Consider the following 25,294-nt stretch of genomic DNA (forward strand, 5'->3'; position numbering starts at 1 on the left):
GAGGGGGGAGAGAAAGAGAGAGGGAGAGGGGGGAGAGATAGCAAGAGGAAGAGAGAGAAAGAGAGAGAAAGAAAGGGGGAGAGAAAGAGAGAGGGAGGGAGAGAAAGGAGATAAAGGAAGAGGAGAGAGAGAAAGGAAGAGAAAGAAAGAGGGATAGAAAGAGAGAGTGAGAGATGCTCAGTGAGCCTTTCTTTGAAGTTGCCTTTCTTTCTTTCTTTCTTTCTTTCTTTCTCTCTTTCTTTCTTTTTCTCTCTTGCTCTCTTGCTCTTTCATTCTTTTTTCTTTCTCTTGCTTTCTTTCTTTCTCTTGCTTTCTCTCCTTCCTTCCCTCCTTCCATTTCTTTCATTCCCCCTCTCTATTTTTATTTCTCTTTCATTTTCTTTCTTTCTCTTTCTTGCTTTCTTTCTTGCTCTTTTTCTTTCTCTCTTTTACCTTCCCTTCCTCTATTTCTTCTTTTCTTTCTCCTTCCTACCTTCTTCCCTCCCTCCCTCCCTCCCTTCAGTCCTTCCTCTCTTCCTCTCCCCTTTCATAAGTTTCCTTGCTTCCTTCCTCTGTTCCTGTCCCTTCCCCCTTTCTTTCTTTCTTTCTTTCTTTCCTTCCTTCCTTCCTTTCCTCCCTCCATTTCTTGCTTTCCTTTTCCTTCCTCCCTTCTTTCCTCCCTCACTCCTTTCTTTCACTCCTTCCTCTCTTCCTCTCCCCTTTTTGGCTCAAAATATTTTTTTTCTATTTTCCTCCTCTAAAATCTAGGTGCGTCTTATCAGCAGGTGCGTCTTATAGAGCGAAAAATACGGTATTTGTAACACAGTGAACCAATCTGGACACCAAACCAGGGAGCCCAACAGCCTAAATCTCTAAAGATCCAACACAACACAAATAGTTGACCATATTTCTAAAATCCAGTGGCCTATTTGACCTTGAGAGGCTGCTATTGCCCAATTGAGAATTCACAATAGAGAACAGCTGCCTCCTGGATCCTTTTTGGTTCAATGCACACAGGGTAGGACCCTGAAACAACAAACTCTGAAAAACGGAGCAAAGTGAAGAGTTTGTGTTCAAAGGGAGCCTCAAATGGTTAATAACATCAACCCTTTGAACTGCATCCAGAAACTGACTAACAACCAATGAAGATTATAGATGGGGATATTGAAGTAGTCAAGCTTTTCCGCTTTAAATATACACATTATAGTGCTTGTTCAATGAAGTAATCTATTTGCTGGAGATCAGCAATCTTGGAGAAGAAGAATCAAAAAGAGAGATAAGGAAGAGATCTGGAAGAGATTCTTCCTTGTGGACAGTAGCTTGTGAGATACTAGACTACTGGCAGAACTGATGTCCTGTCTGAAGCACTGCTTATCGTTGGCTGAAGTTCTGATCATAGTCATCCTGCAGAGCTCCCACCATATCTCAAAAGGTTTTGGTGAAAGGTTGTTAATCCAGTAGGTTTTCTAAGGGGCAATGCTCCCACATCTTGAGCATCTCAAAGATAGTGACATGTCTCCATGTGCTTTATTTTTAGATGCAGCCTTCTCCATCTGGGGAGTTGGACACATCCTGATTGTCTTCATGAACACTGTTGGCTTTGGTTCATCATTCCAAAGTCTATTGATGTAGCCTCACAGCCTGTGACACACTTTTCCTGCATATACAAATATCGTTCACTGAAGCAGAACTGACTTCTTTCTACTGGTCCAATTGATTTCCCACCACACTCCCCTTTATTGGGTACAGAGTTCCTGTACACACATTTGTTTATAAGAACTCTGTCCACTTGTGGTCTTACCAACTGTTTTCTGTCTAAGGAACAGTAACAATAACAACAAAGTTGGAAGGGAGGTCTTCTAGTGGAGGTCTTCTAGTCCAACCCCCTGCTTAAGCAGGAAACCCTACACTACTTCAGACAGATGGTTATCCAACATCTTAAAAATTTCCAGTGTTGGAGCATTCACAACTTCTGGAGGCAAGCTATTCTACTGATTAATTGTTCTAATTGTCAGGAAATATCTCCTTAGTTCTAAGTTACTTCTCTCCTTGTTCAGCTTCCACCCATTGCTTCTTGTTCTACTCTCAGGTGCTTTGGAGAATAGGTTGACTCCTTCTTCTTTGTGGCAACCCCTGAGATATTGGAACACTGCTTTCATGTCTCCCCTGGTCCTTCTTTTCATAACTGGCTATGGCCAGTTCCTGCAACCTTTCTTCCAGTCCTCTAATCATGTTTGTCACTCGTCTCTGCACTCTTTTAGAGTCTCAACATCCTTTTTGCATTGTGGTGACCAAAACTGAATGCAGTATTCCAGGTATGGCCTTACCAAGGTAAAGTGGTATTAACACTTCATTTGATCTTGATTGTATCCTTCTGTTAATGCAGCCTAGATTTATGTTGGCATTTTTGACAGCTGCTGGAATCAGTCTGGGGCACTTGTTGACTGGCAGTTTGAAATCTAGGTGTGCAAAACAATAATCACATTCCATACATTATATAACTGCCCCAGGCTATTGGCTGCTACCGGTATAATCCTCATTCTATATTGGATTCCAATTAATGTGGCAGTTTCCTGCCTTGTCAATCTGACTACGCATAGGAATTTGTACCTGTGATTCTTCTGGAGTACTTTCGCCATTTCTTCTAAAGTTTTTCTTTATTCTTTTCACTCAGAAGATGACATGCTGGGCTCTTTCATTTGCTCTCTCTTATCAAGGCCTTAGGAGTGGATCCCCTTAGTTGAATCTCTTTGAATGCCTGCAGCGTTCCCCTTCTGGCTCTGACTGCCCATCTAACTTCAGGCACAGATCAAAAGCTCTTTCGATCCCTATGCTCTTGGTTCCTTTGTTGCTCATCTGGGTATGTGGAACAAGATCTGACACTTCAAAGTTATTTGGCTCCCCCCCCCTCTCTTATCAAAATAAGTAATGCTGCATATTTGAATAATTTGGATGGCGATACCAACAATTCTTGCATGCAGCAGATATCCAACCAGCACTCCACCTTCACATCTGCAATTCAGTTTGATTCTCTTATTTTTTTAGGACACGAACAAAACCTTAGAACCAAATATTCTCGTGTATTGTAATCTAAAGCTGGGCTTTCTTCCATGCCATAGTTTATATGACAGTCCCTCCGCACGTTCATTTGGAATCTGTTTTGCACCTAGATAGCTATATTGATTGTGTCTTCTTGTCCTCATGATCAAGCTGTATTGAAGGCTTCAAAAACATGCCTTTGCTGGCGGGCCTGGGACCATTCAGCATGAACACTCCACCCCGGCTGACAGTATGTTATTGGTACTGAATGAAATTACGGATGAATGGCTTTTTTAAATGTTGGGGTTTTTAAGATTTTGTATTTGTTTTATCTTATATGCCGCCCTGAGTCTGATGGAGAAGGTCAGCTTATAAATGCGAATAAATAAAATTTGAATAAATAAATCAACCTAAAGCTAAGGAGAAAGTTCCTGAGAGTGAGAACAATTAACCAGTGGAATGTCTTGTCTTAAGAAGTTGTGGGTGCACCATCCCTGGAGAGATTGGACAGCCACTTGTCCAAAATGGGTATAATTCTCATTCAGATGGACGCTCACAGGAGAATGGTGCAATAGCAGATGTCAGATTAGGAAAGAGGGAAGCCTTTAAAGACCCAGGAGTTATTGGGAAGAGAAAGCTTACGCGTGAAGGTGATGGTTGGCAGATGAAATGGCTAAAATGGATTTAGACAGCTCTAGTAGTGATTGAAGGTGCACTGATGGAGATAAACTAATGAGTTTTAATCCAGGAGATATACAGTCGACAGAACTGAATGAAACAATATTTGACAGGTGAATATACATGAGGGTCGCCCAGAAAGTAATGCACCACATTTTTTTTCCAGCCTGCAGTAATGGTACAAATGTGAAACTTTAGATATACATTATTTGAATTGCCAGGAGTGCATGTGTAAATTTTGTGTTTCTTCAAACAGATAGCATAGCTGCAGCAGTGTTTCAAAATGGCATCTGTAAGTGATATTACGTTACAAGCAGTGTGTCATCATTGAATTTCTCACTGCAGAGAAAGAAACTGTTGGGAACATTCACAAAGGTTTGTGTACAGTTTATGGAGAATCTGCAGTCAACAGAAGTACAGTTAGTAGCTGGGCACAGAGGGTGGAGCCATTAGAAGACAGTGCACAGTGCACAGCCATTAGAAGACAGTGCACAGTGCAGAAATGGCTTTGTGACCAGAACAAGGAGTGATACCGACAGGGCATACACACCCTTGTGTCTTGCTGGAGGAAGGCCATAGAACAAGACGGAGATTACATGGAAAAATAGGGAGTGTAGAAGAAAACATCATTCTTTCTTGTGTGTAAGTTTCATTGTGTTCAATAAATAATTGTTGAGGAAAAAAATGTGGTGCATTACTTTCTGGGCAGCCCTTGTACAACATATTTCCATATTACAGTGTTCCCTCGCTGTGGGGGATGCGTTCTGAGACCGCCCGCGAAAGTTGAATTTCCATGAAGTAGAGATGCAGAAGTAAATACACTATTTTTGGCTATGAACAGTATCACAAGCCTTCCCTTAACACTTTAAACCCCTAAATTGCAATTTTCCATTCCCTTAGCAACCATTCAGATTATTACTCACCATGTTTATTTATTAAAGTTTATTTAAAAAAATATTTATTAAAGGAAGACGAAAGTTTGGCAATGACATATGACATCATGAGGTGGGAAAAACCCTGGTATAGGGAAAAAACCAGCAAAGTAATTTTTTAATTAATATTTTTGAAAAACCGTGGTATAGACTTTCCATGAAGTTCGAACCCGCGAAAATCGAGGGAACACTGTATTCTGATTCATTCCTGAATACTGACCTGCAACAGGAGGGCTGACCAGGTAAGGGACTGCATGAAGGAAGTAAATCATTCCAAGGGCGGAGGATAAGGAAGCGGTCCCCACAACATCTGCTGTCACCACAGGAATTAGAGTGATATAGGCTCCATCAAAATAGCCAAAGGTGAAAGAGAAAGGCAGCAGGAGTGGAAAGCTTTGGAGAACCGGAAGGAAGAGGCAACAGAGACCATCCATTGCCACTGCAAATAGGTAGCAAACGTAACGGTACTTCTTCAAACACCTGAGAGGGTGAAAAGAAACCAAGGAGTTAGTTGTGATGAGATCCTCGTTCTCCAGGGGGAGGGGGGGTAGAGTCTTTGTTGGTCTTGTGGTTCCACCTTTTATTCTTTTTTCCTAGATTTGGCCTACAAAGATTTTCTTTTGTTTCTTCTGATGGGCTAGCTATCATTTCATCTGAATAAAAAGCAACAGCTGATTTTCAGGTTATACACTAAAACTAATTTGCAGGTGTCTTTTTTCTTTCTTTTTACAACTCTGTGATCGCTTTTATTGGAGTGGAGTGGGGGTAGCTGGATGGAACTGAGCGTTTACTGGCCGGACTTCCTTCCTAACACCTATGCGGAGTTTGCAACAGATAGTTTTTCTTTGTTCCCTGATAATTTAATTTAATTGATTTAAATGCTGCCCAATCCTGTAGAACTTACAACAATACAAAACAATACAATAATAAAAAGAAGTCAAATATTAATAATAATTATAAAACTCCATTATAAACCCATACTAAAATGACCCCCCCATAAAATCCCTAAATCCAGTCTAACACCAACATACAGTACATATCAATCGAACATAATTCGGCCGTGCCTGATGTTAAGATTTACGGCCCCCAGAGAAACATCTGTCACTGCCTAGGATTGAACTCTCAACCTTCTGAGTGAGAGGTAAGCATCTTCACTCATCATGCCACTTACTAAATTGTAATGTCTATTTTTAGAAATTAAACACATTTGCTTTTTCCCTTTCTGGGATAAAATAACATCAAAATTATAACTGATTTGGAGAGAAAAAAATCACTCTGGTAGCTCGTGTAAAAGCTGCCATTCTTCCAGAAAAAAATCATGGAAAAATTCTGTCCCTTTCCTGTCCTGCCTACTTTCCTCCCTAGCCGCTGCTAGTGGTGGGCTCCTGCCGATATGGCTAACTGCACGCAGCTCCACGGCTCTGGCGCACAAATGCGGGATTGAGCGCAATTTTGCTTCCCACGCCTGTGCAGGAAGCAAAATCTCGCACAGGGATGCACGTGCGCGTGCATTTCGGCGAGATTTTTTGCTTCCCTCGTCTTTGAAATGCATGTACCTGTGCGAGATTTTGTTTCCCACACGGGTGTGAGAAGCAAAATTGTGCTCGATCCCGCATTCACATGCCAGAGCTGCAAAGCTGCAGAGCTGCACGCAATTAGCCGTACTGGCAGGAGCTTACCACCATTCACAGATCATTCAAGCCCTTAGGAGAAGGTGGCAAACATTTACATTAGAATAAGGGAACAGTTGAGGATGACTATAGATTGGGTCCACAATGGTCTGAGAATAATACTCAGCTGCACGAGTGGTCATGGGCCTTCCCAGATATACACATGTTTCTCCAGCACTCCGCGGACTGCACTGGTTGCCGATTGGTTTCCGGACACAATTCAAAGTGTTGATCATGACCTATAAAGCCCTATATGACATCGGACCAGATTACGTGCCGGACTGCCTTCTGTTGCATGTGTCCCGGTGACCGGTCAAGTCCCACAGAGCCGGCCTTCTCCATTGCCAACTAGACAATGTCACTTGGTGGGGCCTAGGGGACGAGCCTTCTCTGTGGGGGCTCCAGCCCTCTGAAATCAGCTCCCCCCAGAGATCCATACTGCCCCCACCCTCCTCGCCTTCCACAAGAGTCTCAAGACTCATCTATGCTACCAGGCTTGGGTCCATTATATCCTAACCCCTGGCCAAACAACGGTGGAAGTGATGTGCCGGTGCCTGGAGGCTGTTGGGGCCTGGATGGGTGTCAACAGACTCAGGCTCAACCCGGATAAGACGGAGTGGCTGTGGGTTTTGCCTCCCAAGGACAATCCCATCTGTCCGTCCATTACCCTGGGGGGGGAATTACTGACCCCCTCGGAGAGGGTCCACAACTTGGGCGTCCTCCTCGATCCACAGCTCACATTAGAAAACCATCTCTCAGCTGTGGCGAGGGGGGCATTTGTCCAGGTTCGCCTGGTGCACCAGTTGCGGCCCTATCTGGACTGGGACTCATTGCTCACAGTCACTCATGCCCTCATCACCTCGAGGTTCGACTACTGTAATGCTCTCTACATGGGGCTACCTTTGAAAAGTGTTAGGAAACTTCAGATCGTGCAGAATGCAGCTGCGAGAGCAGTCATGGGCTTACCTAGGTATGCCCATGTTTCACCATCACTCCGCAGTCTGCATTGGCTGCCGATCAATTTCCGGTCACAATTCAAAGTGTTGGTTATGACCTTTAAAGCCCTTCATGGCATCGGACCAGAATATCTCCGAGACCGCCTCCTGCCGCCTTCTCCGGGTCCCGTCAACTAAACAATGTCGGTTGGCGGGCCCCAGGGGAAGAGCCTTCTCTGTGGCGGCACCGGCTCTCTGGAACCAACTCCCCCCGGAGATTAGAACTGCCCCTACTCTTCCTGCCTTCCGTAAACTCCTTAAAACCCACCTTTGCCGTCAGGCTTGGGGAAATTAAACATCTCCCCCTGGGCACGTTTAATTTATACATGGTATGCTTGTGTGTGTGTTTGTTAGTATATGGGGTTTTTTAAATCTTTAAATATTTTAATTAATTGGATTATTTATGATTTGTTTCACTTGTTGTGAGCCGCCCCGAGTCTTCGGAGAGGGGCGGCATACAAATCCAAATAATAAATAAATAAATGTATGTTTGCTCTGTAAATGGTAGTGTATAATTTTAATATTATTGGGGTTTTAGATTAACTGTTTTAAAATTAATTGGATTATGATGTTGTATTGTTTTTATATGTTGTAAGCTGCCCCGAGTCCTCAGAGAGGGGTGGCATAGAAGTCCGATAGATAGATAGATAGATAGATAGATAGATAGATGGATGGATGGATGGATGGATGGATGGATGGATGGATGGATGGATGGATGGATGGATGGATGGATGGATGGATGGATCGATGGACAGATAGAGAGATAGATACAAACAAAGGCTGAATCACAAACAGCTCCTGGCCCGCAAGACGAGCACCCAAATGCTTATTGCCTTGAATCATCTCCTTCTTCAGCACAGCCCTTACCTTTGATCCGTGAGCCATCCAAAAGTAATATTGCCAATGATGTCAATGACTCCAAGAACAGACATGAGAAAGGCCGCCTGTTGGTGGCTGACACCAACACTCAATGAGTAAGGCACCAGGTAAACGAAGAGTGGACTGCAGCCATAAGCCATGAATATGATGGACACTGAAAGCACCACAAAGTCTGGGGTCAATACAAAGCTGTACTCCTCCTGCGAACAGCAGCACACCCACTTGTGAGACCATAGCTTGATCATAGGAGAACAGAAAGACCACTGTTTGAAGTCGGGCTTTGACGCTTCCAGCTCAAGCTCAGAGAATTCCAGCATGTTCTTGTGGTCCTCTTTCCCTGCAATTGGCCTCATTAAGGCACCACAGACACAAAGGTTCAAAACAAAACCGCCCAGGATGAGCAAGGCGCCACGCCAGGAAAAAAGCTCAATCAAAAGCTGGACCACAGGAGCCAGGATGAAGGTCCCAATGCCGCAACCTGACATGGCGATTCCATAGGCCAGGGCTTTCCTCTTGTGGAAATAGTTGCCCACCATTGCTACAGCTGGAGTATATGAAAGAGCAAACCCCAATCCTGGAAAGAGAGAATGACACACACGAACACACACACACACACACACACACACACCAAGCATATGATAAATTAACTGCAGCAATCAAGAGAGAATGAGTAGTGAAACACTGTATTTGTTTTTCCAAATATTTCCTTCCTATTTTGTATTAATCTGCCTTTCAAATATCTTCATGATACCTGAATTGAAATAGAAGAATGATCTAGTATTTTTGCCAATCTTAAGAACCAGCAAGAAGGCAATATGTGTCCTCTTGGTTTTCTGTAAGGTAAAGTTTCCCCTCGCACGTACATGCCAGCCCTTTCCGGCTCTAAGGGCGGTGCTCATCTCCGTTCCTAAGCCAAAGAGCCAGCGCTGTCTGATGATAGTTCTATGGTCATGTGATCGCCATGACTAAGTGCCGAAGGCACACAGTATGTTGTTACCTTCTCAAGGTGGTCCCTATTTTTCTGTTTGCATTTTTACATGCTTTCGAACTGCTAGGTTGGCAGAAGCTGGACAAGTAAGGGGAACTCACTCCATGACACAGCACTAGGGATTCAAACACTGAACTGCCGACCTTACTGATCGACTGGTTTTCTGTACCTAAGGCTAAAAGTCCAACTTATATATCATAGTCAAAACCTACTGTTCCTTCTATCTTTCTATTAATCTGTTTATCTAAGATACTAATCATTAATATATCTAAAGCTTTGGGTTCCATAGATATTTCATTTCTCATAACAAATCCCATTAGGAAATCCTCTATAGCAAGGACCCCCGGTTTGCGGCCTACTACTCGGCTGTGACCTATACATGTGTGGGGAGCTGGTGCATGTGTACATGTGTGTAGCTTAACTTGCAGAAATTGAGCTGCATGTACATGTGTATACAACTCACCCTGCCACTCACCCGGACTGGTTCCCCTTCCTCTCCAGCTGAGCTGGCAAACCACAAAGATTGGGAACTGCTCAGATTGAAATGCTCCTGGTTTGTTCATGCCTGTCAGTCAATGAAGAGCCAGTCACAAAGGGAGTGTGAGGCTCTGCCCACCCACCCAGATTCCACCATTTGGGTCCTTTTTACCCTCTGTTCATGCACAGAACACTTTGTGCATGCACAGAGAGTAAAAGAACCCAAATGGTGGCGTCCAGGCAGATGGGTGGAGCCTCGTGCTCCCTTCGCAACCAGCTCTCTGAAGACTGACAGGAACGAGAAAGCCGGGAGCATTTCACCCCTGGAACTGCTGGTCTATGGATATATTGTATAATGTCATCAATAAAGAGAACAGATGCATTTACAGACAATGCTTCCAACCAAGACTGATGAAGAAGTGTTGGCCCAACACATTAAATATCCATCATAACACAGGATTTTTGTTCCTTGTATAAACAGGTTCTTGGCAGTATTTCAGTGCAATATTTCTGCAAAATTGTTATTAAATAGCAGGGGTCTAAGCAGTAAGCTCACATCACTAACAAGGCTTTAATAAGTCAGCAATTTTAGCATAAACATTTCTACGTCTCATTTTGAACTGGGAGAAAACAATGGGATGCTTTAGTTTTGTTCTGTTTTTAAAAAGAAGGACTCAAGTGACTGACAATACAGTCAGCCAAAAGTAAATATAGCAAATTAACCATTAAATGTTAAACCTTCACATAACAGCAAACCTAAATTTTGAATTCCAAAATTAAGATTTCATCACCACATAAATGTGAGTATTATTTTCCAGATCTAATTTTACTTTTGTTTCAATTTTCTTTATATTCTTTTGCTGGTATCTATAAAATCTTTTCTCCCTCTAAATTCTTTCTTGGATGTCAAGTCAAATACAGTGATACCTCATCTTACGAACTTAATTGGTTCCGGGACGAGGTTTGTAAGGTGAAAGGTTTGTAAGACGAAACAATGTTTCCCATAGGAATCAATGGAAAAGCAATTAATGCCCAAAACTCACCCCTTTTGCCAGCCGAAGCGCCCGTTTTTGCGCTGCTGGAATTCCCCTGAGGCTCTCCTCCATGGAAAAACCCACCTCCAGACTTCCGTGTTTTTGTGATGCTGCAAGGGAATCCCAGCAGTGCAAAAACGGGTGCTTCGCTGGCAACGGAAGTCCGTAGGTGGGTTTCCCAGCAAGGGGAGCCTCGGCAAAATTGCAGCATCGCAAAAACACGGAAGTCCTCGAAACCCCACCTCCGGACTTCCGTGTTTTTGTGATGCTGCAATTTTGCCGAGGCTCCCCTCGCTGGGAAACCCCACCTCCGAACTTCTGTTGCCAGCAAAGCGCCCGATTTTGCGATGCTGGGATTCCCCTGCAGCATCACAAAAACACGGAAGTCCGGAGGTGGGGTTTCCCATGGAGGGGAGCCTCAGGGGAATCCCAGCAGTGCAAAAACGGGTGCTTCACCGGCAACAGAAGTCTGGAGGTGGGGCATCCCAGTGGCAGTGGCTTGGGTTTGTAAGGTGAAAATAGTTTGGAAGAAGAGGCAAAAAAATCTTAAACCCTGGGTTTGTATCTCAAAAAGTTTGTATGACGAGGGGTTTGTAAGATGAGGTATCACTGTACTTTTATTTTGGCAATCAACCAACAAATAAAGCTTTGAATAGTGAAATAGACCGTTGAACTTACCTGAACGGTCTTCTCGATGTACTGCAAGGAGAGTCCAAGATGGGTTATACTTCAGTCTGATTGGTAGGGACTGAGTTTTAATTTAAATAATTACCAGGCAGGCACCGCCTCCCTCCCCTTAGCCCTCCAGTCTAAATTAAGGCGAAGGAGCAGTAAAGCAAAAACCCATTTATTAAACAATTGAACGTGCAAACATCAAACTGTAATCATATAACTCAAACCCCCCACAGCAACCCTGGTCCAGAGTCGGGAGGGTTTATACTCTCCTTACAGTGCATCGAGAAGACCGTTCAGGTAAGTTCAACGGTCTTTCTCCAATGCACTTGCAAGGAGAGTCCAAGATGGGATATGCCCAAGTTGTAATCACAGGGAGGGACAAGACTGGACCAGGGGTTCCACATATGAACAAACCCCCTGCAGCACCCTCCTCCCAAACGCTGCTTCCTCTGAAGCAAAGAAGTCAATCCTATAGTGTTTGATAAACGTTGATGGAGCTGCCCATGTGGCTGCTCTACATATGTCCTCTAAAGAGGCCTGGGTTCTCCAGGCCGATGAAGCTGCCGCACTTCGAGTGGAATGTCCCGTTATCCCCGGTGGAATTGGGGATCCTTTTATCCTGTACGCCTCTGAAATACATTCCCTCAACCAACGGCTGATAGTTTGAGAGGAGACCTTGTTGCCCATAGTCCTAGTGGCAAAAGACACGAACAGGGCTTCTGACATCCTCACAGTTTGAGTCCTTCTAACGTAAATTTTTAAGGCTCTTCTCACGTCCAACTTATGCCATCTTAATTCAGATGGATGAGTCCCACGCGCACAAAAGTCTGGAAGTATGATGTCCTGAGTCCTGTGAAAGGACGTGTTTACCTTGGGGATAAAGGCCGGATCTAATCTAAGGACTACTCTGTTTGAGTCAAAACGACAAAGGTCTGGTCTTGTTGACAAAGCGGCTATTTCAGAAACTCTCCTGGCTGAAGTGATTGCAACCAGGAAAGTGGTCTTTAGGGTCAGTAGCCGTAACGAGATCTGACGTATGGGTTCAAAGGGAGGACCTGTTAGTGCGTGCAACACCAAGGGAAGGTCCCAAGAAGGAAAACGATGAATCACTGGTGGTTTGAGATTGGTCGCTCCCTTCAGGAAATCCCTGATCCACGAATGTCTGGTAAGGGAACGGTAACTGTCTGGCGAAATAATGGTGGCCAGAGCGGCAACATGACGGCGTAAGGTATTAGGGGCAAGGCCCTTTTCTAGTCCAGCCTGTAGAAAGGTTAAGACCACATGCGGTGACGCCGTCTGTGGATCTATCTCCCTTTGCTCACAGAATTTGTGGAAAGTAGCCCAAGTTGCCTGGTAGATTCTCCTTGTAGATGGTCTACGTGCAGCTAGCATGGTGTCGATGACCGTGTCCAGTAAGGCCTGTCCTTTTAAATATTCCCGCTCAAGCGCCACACGGTTAGATGCCACCACTGTGGTTCCGGGTGGGAGAAGGACCCCTGTGTTAGAGAGAGACGTTGGTCCGGTATTCTCCAACTGGGTGACCTCGAGAGCTGCACTAGGTCTGCGAACCAGATGCGCCGAGGCCAAAACGGAGCTATCAGTATCACCTCTGCTCTCTCCTCCAGGATCTTCCGAATCACCCTGGGAAGGATGGACAGAGGGGGAAAGGCATAAAGAAGGCCCTGAGGCCAACGAAGAGTCAGGGCATCCACTCCTTCTGCGCCCGGGGTTGGGAAGCAAGCGAAGAAACGAGGAAGTTGGGTGTTTAGGTTGGTTGCAAACAAGTCCATCACCGGTTCCCCAAATCTCCTCACCGCCTCCTGAAAAATCTCGGGGTCCAATCGCCATTCGCCTGGGTCGAGTGTCTGGCGGCTGAGCCAGTCCGCCCACACATTCTCCACTCCCGAGATATGTTCTGCTGAGAGTGAGGCCAGGTTCGTCTCTGCCCATCTGAGGAGTGATGTCAATTCCTTCATTAATCTCCTTGACCGTGTCCCCCCCTGTCTGTTGATGTGGGAACGTGTGGAGACGTTGTTGGTCAAGATGCGTACATGATGACCCCGCACTAGATGGGCAAGGCTGTGGAGGGCTAATGAGACAGCCTTTAACTCTAAGAAATTTATATTGATCTCTTGCAGGTCCTGAGGGTCCCAGAGTCCTTGAACCATGTGCGAAGAGAGGTGTGCTCCCCACCCTATCAAACTGGCATCCGTTGTTATTGTAACAAGCTCCTTGTCCAGAAATAAGGAGCCCTTAGTCAGTGAAGGGGACTTCCACCATTGTAGGGAGTTGCGTACCCTGGAACTGAGGGGGACTCTCCTGAGAGAGTGACTGGTCTTTTGTCTCTGATATGGGAGCAGGAACCATTGGAGTGGGCGTAGATGGTGTCTCGCCCAAGGTACTATATCTATACAAGAGACTAAAGTTCCTAGGATCTTCGAGAGAAGGGCGAGAGTGGGGTATTGCTGAGGCCCCAGTTCTCTTAACAGAGTCCTGATTGTTCTTTGTCTTTCCTGGGACAGAAAGACCATCCCCAGGTTGGAGTCTATAGTGGTGCCCAGGTGGGCAAGACGATGTGTGGGTGTTAGGTGACTCTTTGACCAGTTGACTGTAAAGCCATGGTCCTGTAGTGTCTGGATTGTCAGTTGTGAGTCTCTGTGGGCTTGTTCTCTGGTCTTTGACAGAATGACGATATCATCGAGGTACGCCATCATGCGTACCGACTGGCGTCTGAGACTGGCCGTGAGGACGTCCAGTAATTTTGTAAAGGTCCTGGGGGCGGAGGATAGTCCAAAAGGCATTGCCCTGTATTGGAAATGTCTGCCGCCTAGGTAGAATCTCAGGAATTGTCTGTGGTGTGGAAAGATGGGCACGTGTAAGTAGGCTTCCTTCAGGTCTATAGACGTCATAAAGTCGTTTTGTCTTATGGAGGCCAGGATGGTTTTTAGAGAGTGCATCTTGAATCTCCTGTATTTCACATAGAGATTCAACTGTCGAAGATTGAGGATCATTCGCACTCCGCCTGAGGATTTTGGCACGAGAAAGATTGCTGAGTAAAAGCCTTTGCCCTGATGGGTCACAGGCACCTCCTCTATGGCCCCTATCTCTATGAGGTGAGACACCTCTTGGTATAGAAGTTTCCTCTTCTGAGAGTCTGATGGGATACGACAGGCTAGGAAACGCTGGGGGGGGGGTCGAATGAACTCGATCCTTAGACCCTGGGAAACCGTAGACGTCGCCCATGCGTCCGAGGCTGTGGTCTCCCAGATGTCGGGAAAAAACCGCAGCCTGCCGCCTAAAGGGGCGACTCTCTGAAAGTCACTTATTTTTCCTAAAGCCTCTGTTGCCTCCTCTGAAGGGGCGGCGACCCTGGTATGATCTACCTCGATCCGTCTGATAGGTCCTGTCCGATCTAAAGGCTCCCTGGTTGAAGGAGCCCTGGAAGTACGGCCTCGTCGTCTGGGAGTTGGTCGAGGAGGGCTCTGCTCGAAAGGGCTGACGTCGTTGATAGGGAGTGGAACGCCTATCCTGTCGTCTGTTAGCCCTGGGCATCACCTTCTTCTTGTCCTTGTCCTCGATCAGGACATCATCAAGGACCTCCCCGAACAGTTTCTTTCCCTTGAACGATGAGGAAGCAAGACTCCATTTGGATTTGACATCCGCCTGCCAGTTGCGGAGCCAAATGAGCCTGCGCGAAGCCACGGAGGAGGCCATTGCTCGTGAGGCGAACTTGGCAGCGTTGACGGTGGCATCCGCCGAAAACTCGGTGGCCGCCAACAGTTTATTGAGGTCCTGCCGAAGTCTGCCGTCCTCTGGGTCAGCTCTATCCTGGATTTCCTTAATCCAGAGGATCATGGCCTTATTGAAAAACGAGGCCGCCGAGGCGGCTCGTACGGCCCATGCTGCCATCTGGTGGGTCCTGCGAGCCACGTTCTCCGCCCGCTTGTCCTCAGCCTTCAGGCCTTCCTGCGACTCAGAAGGCACTAGAGCATTAGATACCAGGCTCATTACGGGCTTGTCCACGACTGGGAATTCCAGCAACTCCTCCATCTGTTGGTCGAAGGTGTAGAATCTGCGATCAAGATTGGAGGGTCCCTGGGCGGCTGCTGGGTTTTCCCACGGGCGCTGGATGGTCTCCAGGAACAGGTGGGAAGAAGGAATGTTCACTGTTTCCTGTTTAGGGAAGACAAACAATCCCCCTGCTGGCTGAGATGTCTCCGGCGATACCGCCTGGCCGCTCTCACCAGCCTGATCGATAGTCAGTTTTGCCTTATTCAGGAGCACCTTGAAGAGGGAGGACTTGAACAGGCCGGTGTAGGTAGGTTGTTCTGGTGGTTGGTCATCTCCAGACAAGTCATCCTCAGCTGCGCTGAAGTCATCTCGGTAGGCATCTTCCTCCTCCATGGATTCCATTAAGGACTGCGTGGCAGGGGCCGACCAGGGGTCTCTAGACCTCATTGGAGGGAGACCCACTGGAGCTTGTTGGTGTTGTTGTGCCCCCGAGACCAGGCCCTGATTATAAGTGTTAGTTATCAGCTCTTGCAGGGCCTGGGGCATGCTCTGCCAAGCATCATGGGTGCTGCGGAGGCCTGCCGCCGTAGGGGTGAAGGTGGCCGTCTGGGCGTGTTGTGAGGCTTGTGAAGGGGGGTAATTGGAAGACCACCCCGCAGCTTGTCTCCCCAGGCCATATGGTGCGGTCCTGGGTGGTAGCCAGGCCTGGCTCCCTCTCTCTGGGGACCAATCTCTCTCTGAGACTGAGGTTGATACCCCTGGGTAGAACATGGGGGGGGAGATGGAGGGATTGGCAGGTGACTGCTGAGTGAGAGGTATAGCCGGCCCTGCTGCCCTCTGTGAAGCCTCCAACTGTTTCTCAAGAGCTCTGATGCGCTTCTCTGCATCCTTTAGTGAAGAGCTCTGCCCAGATTTTGATTTTGGCTTTGAGGCTTTTTCCTTTGGAGTACTGGGCTTGGAAGGGGTGGTCTCCTCCCCAACCGGTGCTATTTGGTCGGCCATGCCCCAAAGGAACACTCACGATTTTTCGATTTAGAGCTGAAACCGTTGCGTTGTTCCTCGGGGCCTCGTGCGATTGCAGTTCCCCAAAAACGAAACCGAAAGGCCAGGAGTCTTCCCCTCTGCGCCTGCGCGCTCTCTCTGCCGGTTTCAGCAAGGCTTGTGGCCGAGCACAGTTCCGAGCCGGCGACCTTACCAACATGGCCGCCGGCTGGCTTCCATGGCAACCGGGGCAGCTTGGGCGGGAATCGGCAGCCTGGAGGCACTAGACCCTCCCAAGATGGCCACCGTTCATTGCCGCGTCAGTGCCACCAAGATGGCCGCGGGTCATCACCATGGTAACAGCTCGCAACATTTTTAGCGGGCGGGAAGCCGACGATTCCCGCCCTCTCGATCGCCCAGTAAAATTGCAATTCTTCTCCGGAGCCGATCCGCTGCTGTTTGGGGCGAGCCGGGGATGCCTCCGGCACGGATCGGCTCTCGCCTGCCTTTGTTGGGGGGGGGGCGACAGCCTCCCTCGCGACCACTGGTGCAAGGAGCCACCCTTCGGCCCGTGGTGTATTCGCCAGGGGGAGGACGGACTCCCCGAAGCGTCAACCACCTCCTCGTCCTCCGGGCGCCACCTCGGAGGTAGGCTACCCGGGCGCTCACTCCCGAACCCACAGGGGTAGCTTTGCTGAGTCCTCGCTGTGCTGTGTGGGTTCTGGCTAGGGAGGAGCTGCAGGCAACTGGGTTAAACCCACGGGAGGTTTTGAACCCAGGCCCGCCCAAGGCAAGATTCCCCCTCTGCACCTAAAAGAAAAGGAAAAAGGGAAAATGTTAGTGTAATACAAAAATATTAAGAACACAATAATTTACAAGAGAAGCAACTCAGGAGTCCCTTTACTGCGACTGAGTTTTTTAGACTGGAGGGCTAAGGGGAGGGAGGCGGTGCCTGCCTGGTAATTATTTAAATTAAAACTCAGTCCCTACCAATCAGACTGAAGTATAACCCATCTTGGACTCTCCTTGCAAGTGCATTGGAGAATACAACTGTCCCATTTCTTTTTGATCAGTAGGATAAATGATAAAAATGTGATAGTGATATAGCTAGTTTTATAAGTTTAAGATTTTAATATGTAAGATAATTTTCTTGAAGGTAATTTCCACTGAATGGCTTTGTATACACTATCTCTCATACTTAATTCCTAAACTGTAACTGGGAGATTACCAGGGATGAAATGCTACCAGTTCAGCAGAGTTCGGGCATACCATTAGTGGGGCGTGCAGTGGTTCAGAGAACCAGTAGTGACAGTAGCACAAGGCTCCACCCACCCAAGCGGACATTGCCGTTTTCTCTTTTGTTTACCCTCTGCGCTTGCGAAAAAGTGCACACTTCCTAACCAGTAGAGAAGGTAAGTAGATATTACCATTGGAAATTACAGTAATGTAATTCAAATATCTATTTTGGACACCAGGTTCCAGTTCTGTGGGGAGGGGTTTTTCCACGGATCAGAGGGGGCATGGTTTTGCATGCTGTCTGCATCCCACGGATGGGACTTTGCTTGTTTGTATGGCCCAGTTTCTGGCATGTCACAGAACAGTGTCAGTCTATGCACTGGGGATTGGGGACTCCTGATCTAATGTATACAAGCTATTATCCTAAATAAATAAATTCAAGAGCAAATTGCGTTGAACGCAGTTTGATTGCCTCCTAAGTTAATGCACAGGATTACACTCTCATGCATTGTACGTAGACTGCAGATAACAAAACAACAGCTCCCATTAATGTGTGAATAAACAATCATATCAGCACCAGAAATACCTGTAATAATGCCCAAGGAAAGGTAAAGGTGCTCCAAAGTGGTGGCAAAGGAACTCAAGATAAATCCAGCAGATGCAAGGAGTCCTCCAAGCATGATTCCCACTTGACTAGAGACATGATTGCTGATGAAACTCCCAAGAGGAGCTTGAAAGGAAAAGAAATAGCAATAGCATTTAGACCTATATGCCGCTTTGCAGTACTTTATAGCCCTCTCTAAGTGGTTTACAATGTCAGCAACAATCCAGATCCTCATTTTACTGACCTCAGAAAGATAGAAAGCTGAGTCAACCTTGAGCTGGTGAGACTCGAACTGCCAAATTGTAGGCAGCCAGCAGTCAGCAGAAGTAGCCTGCAGTATTGCACTCTAACCACTATGCCACTTTCTTGCCAGAAATGTAAAGCTGTCCCAAAGCTTTATTTACTTTGACTGTCCCCCTTTACCATCTGATGGAATTTTTAAACACATTTTTCTTTGTTCCTCCAAAGGAGAAGGATCTCTTTTTCATAAAATTCAAATGGGCAGAAAAATATAATTGTTACGTTTAATACATTTTTAAAAGAGCATCTTTCACATTTCAAGGAGATTGTAGAATACTGGCAAACAGTAACAGGTTGCTACCAGTACAGGCCACACCATAGCTCTGGTAGCAAAAACGGAGCCGCATGCTCAGTTCCACATCTCCGAAGTGTGCGTCCGAGTGAGATTTTGTTTCTGCACATGCGCAGGAAGCAAAATCTAGCTCAGATGCATGCACGTGCCAGTCACCCAGAGCTGTGCGCAGAGCGCACCGCTAGCAGTAATAAGTAGGAATCCCACCTGCTGGTAGAGCTTTACATGGACAAAATGATCCAGTGAAGCCTAAATGATCAGCAAGGTATAATGGTTGTATGGCTGGAATCTACCTGGGGAGACACAGATTCAGGTCCCCCCCCCCCCGCCAGCCATGAAACTCACTGGGTGACTTTGAACCTATCATACTTCATTCAATGTAGGAATAAAGAAAAAAAGTGTGTGTGGAGAGTTATAGGCAGTGATAGGCTCCTATGGGTACAGTCAGGTATGTAGTGCCGGTAGCAAAATTTCTTTTTTCTCTCTCTCTCTTCTGGGCTCTGGGTATGTTTTTCCTATTGCGGTAAATGAGATTGAATGTGTATAATTTTAGAAGAGCTGTGCGTGCGTGTGTGTACATACACTTTATATAGTAGATAATCAGGGATTGGCTACTGCCCGGTCGGGGGACGGGCGCAGTGGGGTAGAAAAAATGGAGCTCCACCCCAGAGCACTCAATTTGCACTGAAAGATGTTGAAACAAAATGCATAAGCCACGCCCACAGTGTGGTAGTAAAAATTTGGGTCACCCATCACTGGTTATAGGTACACGAAACTGAGTCCCTAGAGGAAAGGTAAGTTCTAACTGTAGTCATTAAAGCAATTATAGGTAGTCCTTGACTTACGACCACAGTTGAAACCAAAATTTCAGTTGCTAAGCAAGACAGTCGTTAAGTGAGTTTTACCTCATTTTATGACCTTCATTGCCACCATTGTAAAGTGAATCACTACAGTTGTTAAGTTAGTAACATGATTGTTAAGTAAATCTGGGTTCCCCATTGACTTTTCCTGTTAGAAGTTCCCAAAAGGAGATCACAAGACCCCTGCAACTGTCGTAAGAAGGAACCAGTTGCCAAGCATCTGAATTTTGCTCACATGATCATGGAGAATCTGCAACGGTCATAAATGTAAAAAATGGTCACAAATCACTTTTTTCAATGCCGTTGTTAATGTTGAATGGTCAATAAACGAATGCATGTAAGTCAAGGAGGTATGTTTTCCTCAGGTCCAAAATAATTCGCTTTTGTTTTAGCCATTTCCATATTTTAGTTGCATTAGGGCTACAGCAATTCTTCAAATTTTCAATTAACAATTCTGGAAATTCTGCCGCACGAATCCCAGCAACCAGTTAGGTCCCACAGAGTTGGCCTTCTCCGGGTCCCGTCGACTAAACAATGCCATCTGGCGGGACCCAGGGGAAGAGCCTTCTCTGTGGCGGCCCTGACTCTCTGGAACCAGCTCCCCCCAGAGATTAGGATTGCCCCCACTCTCCTTGCCTTTCGTAAACCGCTTAAAACCCACCTCTGCCGTCAGGCATGGGGGAATTGAGACATCTCCCCCAGGCCTATATAGAAACATAGAAGCATAGAAGCATAAATATAGTTTATGCATGGTATGTTTGCTTGTATGTATGTCTTGCTTTTAAAATAAGGGGTTTTTAGTTACTTTTAAATATGAGATTTGTGATACATTGTTTCATTATCGTTGTCAGCCGCCCCGAGTCTACGGAGAGAAGCGGCATACAAACAAACAAACAAATAAATAAATAAATAAATTGAAGCATAAAACACTAAGTTAGGAAAGCTGCATTAGATAAAATCAAGAACTGGGTCCATTTGTGTTCTAGTTATTTGAGACTAAGCATAAGGACGTTATACGTAATACAAAACACAGCAGAAATAATATACGTATTGCTGGATGGAGGATTGCATCACCTGCCATGTAATACTATACAGTACATAAATACTTACCACACAGCATAGTAGCACAGTCTACAATGGAATGGATCCAAGCTGTCCGGGCATAATCTTGTGCAAAGTAAGTCTGGAATTCCACAAAAAATATTGAGATACATCTGAGGAAAGTGGGGGGAAAAGAAAACTGATCATTGGATGCTATACCATCAGAGTGAAAAGATTACAGTGTTTCCTCGATTTCCGCGGGAAATGCGTTCCAAGACTGCCCGCGAAAGTCGAATTTCCACGAAGTAGAGATGCGGAAGTAAATACACCATTTTTGGCTATGGACAGTGTCGCAAGCCTTCCCTTAACACTTTAAACCCCTAAATTACCCTTTCCCATTCCCTTAACAACCATTTACTCACCATTATTACTGGTACTCACCATTGAATAAGACACTTAGTGATCCTGATATTTATAAACATAATTATTTATTAACAATAATTTTTTTTTGTTATTTATTTGCAAAAATTATTAGTTTGGCGCTGACGTATGACGTCATCGGGTGGGAAAAACCGTGGTATAGGGAAAAACCCCGCAAAGTATTTTTTAATTAATATTTTTTGAAAAACCGTGGTATAGGCCATCCGCGAAGTTCGAACCCGAGAAAATCGAGGGAACACTGTAGATAGAAATTGACCAAAGACGTATTAATTCTAGAACTGAGCCAAAATCTCTAAAAGGATGTCCATGTTTAAAGACATGGAAATGGTCTATTCAGCATACAAATATCTGCAAATCCAGCCTCCATATCAAGCATCATCCAGGAATAACAGCAGCAATCAAGCTTTCCCTAAATGCAATTATTTTCACACAGCTTGCCTGGCTGGTGCTTCACTCCCCGGCCCGGATTTGATGCAAGGCCGGGCAGACACGGCCCTTCGGCGTAGCCGCCATCTTGAAAAGGCCGAGATCTCGCGAGATTTCACGAGATCTCGGCCAGCTTCTGGAAGCTTCGGCCCAGCCGATGACATCATCTAGGGGCGGAGCCTGTCAGCCCTATAAAAGGGCTGGACAGGCTTCAGGGCCTCCTTTTCGCCCTGGACGACAAAGCGAACACCCAGCTGGGGTTCGCTTTACTGTGGCAGCCATCTTGTGACCAGCCTCGTGGCGTCGGCCATTTTAGGCTGCAACGTTTTGGAGGCCCGGTTTGGTGTCGTGGGGGTGGTGGTGGAAAGCCACGGATCCCTTGGTTAAAGGGGTCTTCTTCCCGGACAGGAGCCTTCCCCTTGGGGGTCTTTATCCCTCCTTTCCCCCTCATTTCGGCTCTTTTTGACCATCGTCCGGGGGGGGGGGGTTGAGGCCTAGTAGGCCAGGTTAGGGCCTGTTATCCACAGGCCCCGGGTTCGAGGGGTGGGCTTCCCCCTTTTTGGGAGAAGGCAGCTTGGCCTTATTAACTCTCCAGGAAGGATTTCCTTTGAGCAATTCCCAAGCACCAAGTTTTTATTTGCTCCCTTCTGAGCCATCCTGTCTCAATGGCTCCCAAAAGGCAGAAGCCTCTACCATCACCTGCAGAGATGGGGGCTCGGCCTAGAAGGGCCTTGAGACCCTCTGTTAGGGCCTGGCTGATTCAAGCAGATGCTCAACCTGGGGTCAGTAGGGCGAGCAGGATGAGGAGTCCTTCTACACCTGATTCTAATATACCTGCTCATTCCTGGTCCAGGATCATCGAGAGGCTGGATGATTTAGATGCACGCTGGAGATCGGTATATGGGCTGGGCGGCACCACTCCTTCAGCTCCAGCAGCACTTGTCGGGCCACCAGGTGACCCAGCAGCCCAGACTGGGCAGATGACAGCAACACCTGGCTCATTAGGAGCTGGGTCCTCTTGGATGGCTTCTACCCCTTTGGGAGCAGGTGAGATTGCACCACACCCAACACTTCAACCGCTCCTCCCTCTGACCGGACAGGCCGTTGTGCCACTGGGTTTTGGGAGTGGGGTCAACTCAGGAGGTAATTCAGCCATCACCTGTAGTCAGGTGTGGGCTTCCCCCACTGCTACTGCAGTGGCACAAGCCCCTTCGATGGCTTTGGTGCCCTCGACGGGGTCAGGGGAAGCAACTGTAGGGGTTCCCATGGTCTTAGACCCTTTGGCTGCTGTTAGAGCAGCTGCCATTCCGTGGGGGTTGCCCTCCACACCTTTGGGTTTTCACCTTCATCCCACTGTCAGGGAAAATATTTGGAAAGGGGAGTATACAGTGATCCCCCGATTATCGCGAGGGTTCCGTTCCAAGACCCCTCGCGATAATCAATTTCTCGCGATGTAGCGGTGCGGAAGTAAAAACACCATCTGCGCATGCGTGCCCCTTTTTCCATGGCCACGCATGCGCAGATGGTGTTTTTACTTCCGCACCTGGGAAGACCCAGCAGCTGAGGAGCCGCCTGCCTGCCCGCTTGTCCGCCGCTTTTCCGCTTGTCCGCCGCTCTGGGAGTTGAAGACCCAGGGAAGGTTCCTTCGGCCGCCCACCAGCTGATCTGCTCGGCAGCACAGTAGCAGCGAGGAGCCGAAGATGGGGTTTCCCCGTTGCCCACGCAAAGGGGAAACCCCATATTCGGCTCCTCGCTGCTACTGCGCTGCCGAGCAGATCAGCTGGTGGGCGGCCGAAGGAACCTTCCCTGGGTGCCACCCGCCGCTCGAGAGCAAGAGGGGGAGAGATAGAGAAAGAGAGAGAAGGAAAGAAAGAGATGAGAGAGGGAGGGAGGAAGAGAGTGTGAGAGAGGAAGAAGCAAGATAAAGAGAGAGAGAAAGAAAGATGAGAAAGGAAGGGAGTGATGTCATCGGGTGGAAAAATCGCGATATAGCGTTTCGCAAAGATCGAGATCGTGAAACTCGGGGGATCACTGTATAGATCTTTTCTCCCTCCTCAACAGAGAAGTTCCTAAAAAGGAGAAGGAGGATGAGGCTAAGGTAGATAAGCCCAAGAAGGTCAGGGTTAGCAGGTGCTTCAGCTCATGGCTATATGCATACCTGACCTATGCTTCAGTGGTGATTCAGAGGGAGCCCGCTCAGGCTGCCTCTATGCTATTGACTTGATTGCCTGTGCTCATTTTGAGTACAAGGGCACGGTGTGGCGCCACTACGATGAAGCCTTTAGGATGAGGGTGGCATTTGAACGTACACTTCCTTGGGACGTGGTGGTCCCTGAATTATGGTTCAATGCGACCCACATGTCCTGGGCTGGGGGATGGTGACCGCACGGACAGCGGTCACTATATGGAGGACGAGCCGGCGGCGGCGCCTGCAGCCCGGGCAGTTGGGGGAGGTGCATCTAGAGCTGCCCCTCTGTGCCATGAATTTGCAGCCAAAGGGGCGTGTTTTCATCCCTTATGCAGATTCAGACATGCGTGTGAGAATTGTGGGGGCTCCCACCAGTGCTTGCACAAAGCCCAAAGGGGGCAAGGATAGGAAGGATGGGGCAGGGCCGGCTAAACGGCCCCCGCCTGCTGGGGGAAAAGGGGCCCAGCCCAGTTAAGCTGGGGGTGCTGGAGGAATTGTTGAGAGAGTATCACCCTCGTAGGAGGGCAGCTGCCCTCTTACAGGGTTTTACCGAGGGTTTCAGGATTCCATATGTTGGGCCTAGGAAGGCCTTCATGTCCGACAACCTTAGATCGGTTGTGGGTCATGAAGACATTGTTAGGGCTAAAATTCAGAAGGAGGTGGCCGAGGGCAGGGTACTGGGACCTTTCCCGTGCCCGCCCTCACCAGCTCTTCGGGTCTCCCCCTTGGGGGTGGTTCCCAAGACGGCCAGTGGTGAATTTAGGTTGATTCACCACTTGTCCTTTCCGAAGGGAGAATCAGTGAATGACTTCATTCCTGATGAGCTTTGCTCAGTACGCTATGCGTCCTTTGACGCAGCGGAGGCCATGGTTAGGAAGTGTGGGGTTGCCCTTATGGGTAAATGCGACATTAAGTCGGCATTCCGGCTCCTCCCCATACACCCAGACGATTTTGAGCTCCTGGGCTTTCATTTCGAAGGTGGTTTTTATGTAGACAGAGCATTGCCTATGGGCTGCTCTATATCTTGCTCCCTGTTCGAGAGCTTAGCACCTTCTTGGAGTGGGCGCTCAGGAGGTGCTCTGGTCTGGGTTTGGTCATTCATTACCTCGATGACTTCCTGTTGGCGGGGCCTGCACATTCAGAGCAATGTTCTGCTCTGATATCGGCCTTCGAAGCCCTTTGTGCTCGTTTGGGAGTCCCTTTGGCCCCTGAGAAGACTGAGGGTCCCGCCACCAGGATTACTTTTCTGGGTATTGAATTGGACTCAGAGGAGCAATCTTGTAGATTGCCCCCGGACAAACTGCTCAAGATTCAGAGCAAGCTTGACATAATTTTAGATAGCCGGAAGGTGACCCTTCATCAGCTTCAGGAACTCGCTGGGCTTCTTAATTTTGCCTGTCAGGTGGTGGCTCCCGGCAGGGCTTTTTCCCGGCAGGTTTACACTGCGATGAAGGGGCTACGTTTGCCCCATCATCCTACCCGCTTGAGCGCTGGGGTCAAGAATGACCTGCACTATGGCGCATCTTTTTGGCCCACTTTAATGGTCGTTCCTTCTGGAGGCACGAGCT

General features: G+C 47.3%; 1 protein-coding gene across 8 annotated transcripts in view; it reads right to left on the reverse strand.

Annotated features, from left to right (window-relative positions):
• The window catches only part of SLC16A12 (solute carrier family 16 member 12), a 108,030-nt gene that overhangs the window by 27,731 nt on the left and 55,005 nt on the right, over nt 1-25,294 (reverse strand). For all 8 annotated transcript variants that reach the window (XR_011559167.1, XR_011559166.1, XM_070752342.1 and 5 more), the window contains 4 exons: nt 20,741-20,844; nt 18,161-18,304; nt 8,161-8,746; nt 4,849-5,108 (listed from right to left, as the gene is read on the reverse strand). Coding sequence is in view for 6 of the 8 variants with exons in the window: in XM_070752342.1 (XP_070608443.1) it covers nt 4,849-5,108; nt 8,161-8,746; nt 18,161-18,304; nt 20,741-20,844 (1,094 nt within the window). In the remaining 2 variants the exon portion in view is untranslated. The remainder of the gene's footprint in view (nt 1-4,848; nt 5,109-8,160; nt 8,747-18,160; nt 18,305-20,740; nt 20,845-25,294) is intronic.

This window comes from Erythrolamprus reginae, chromosome 5 (genome assembly GCF_031021105.1).
Source record: "Erythrolamprus reginae isolate rEryReg1 chromosome 5, rEryReg1.hap1, whole genome shotgun sequence".
In the NCBI taxonomy this organism is placed as follows: Eukaryota; Metazoa; Chordata; class Lepidosauria; order Squamata; family Dipsadidae; genus Erythrolamprus; species Erythrolamprus reginae.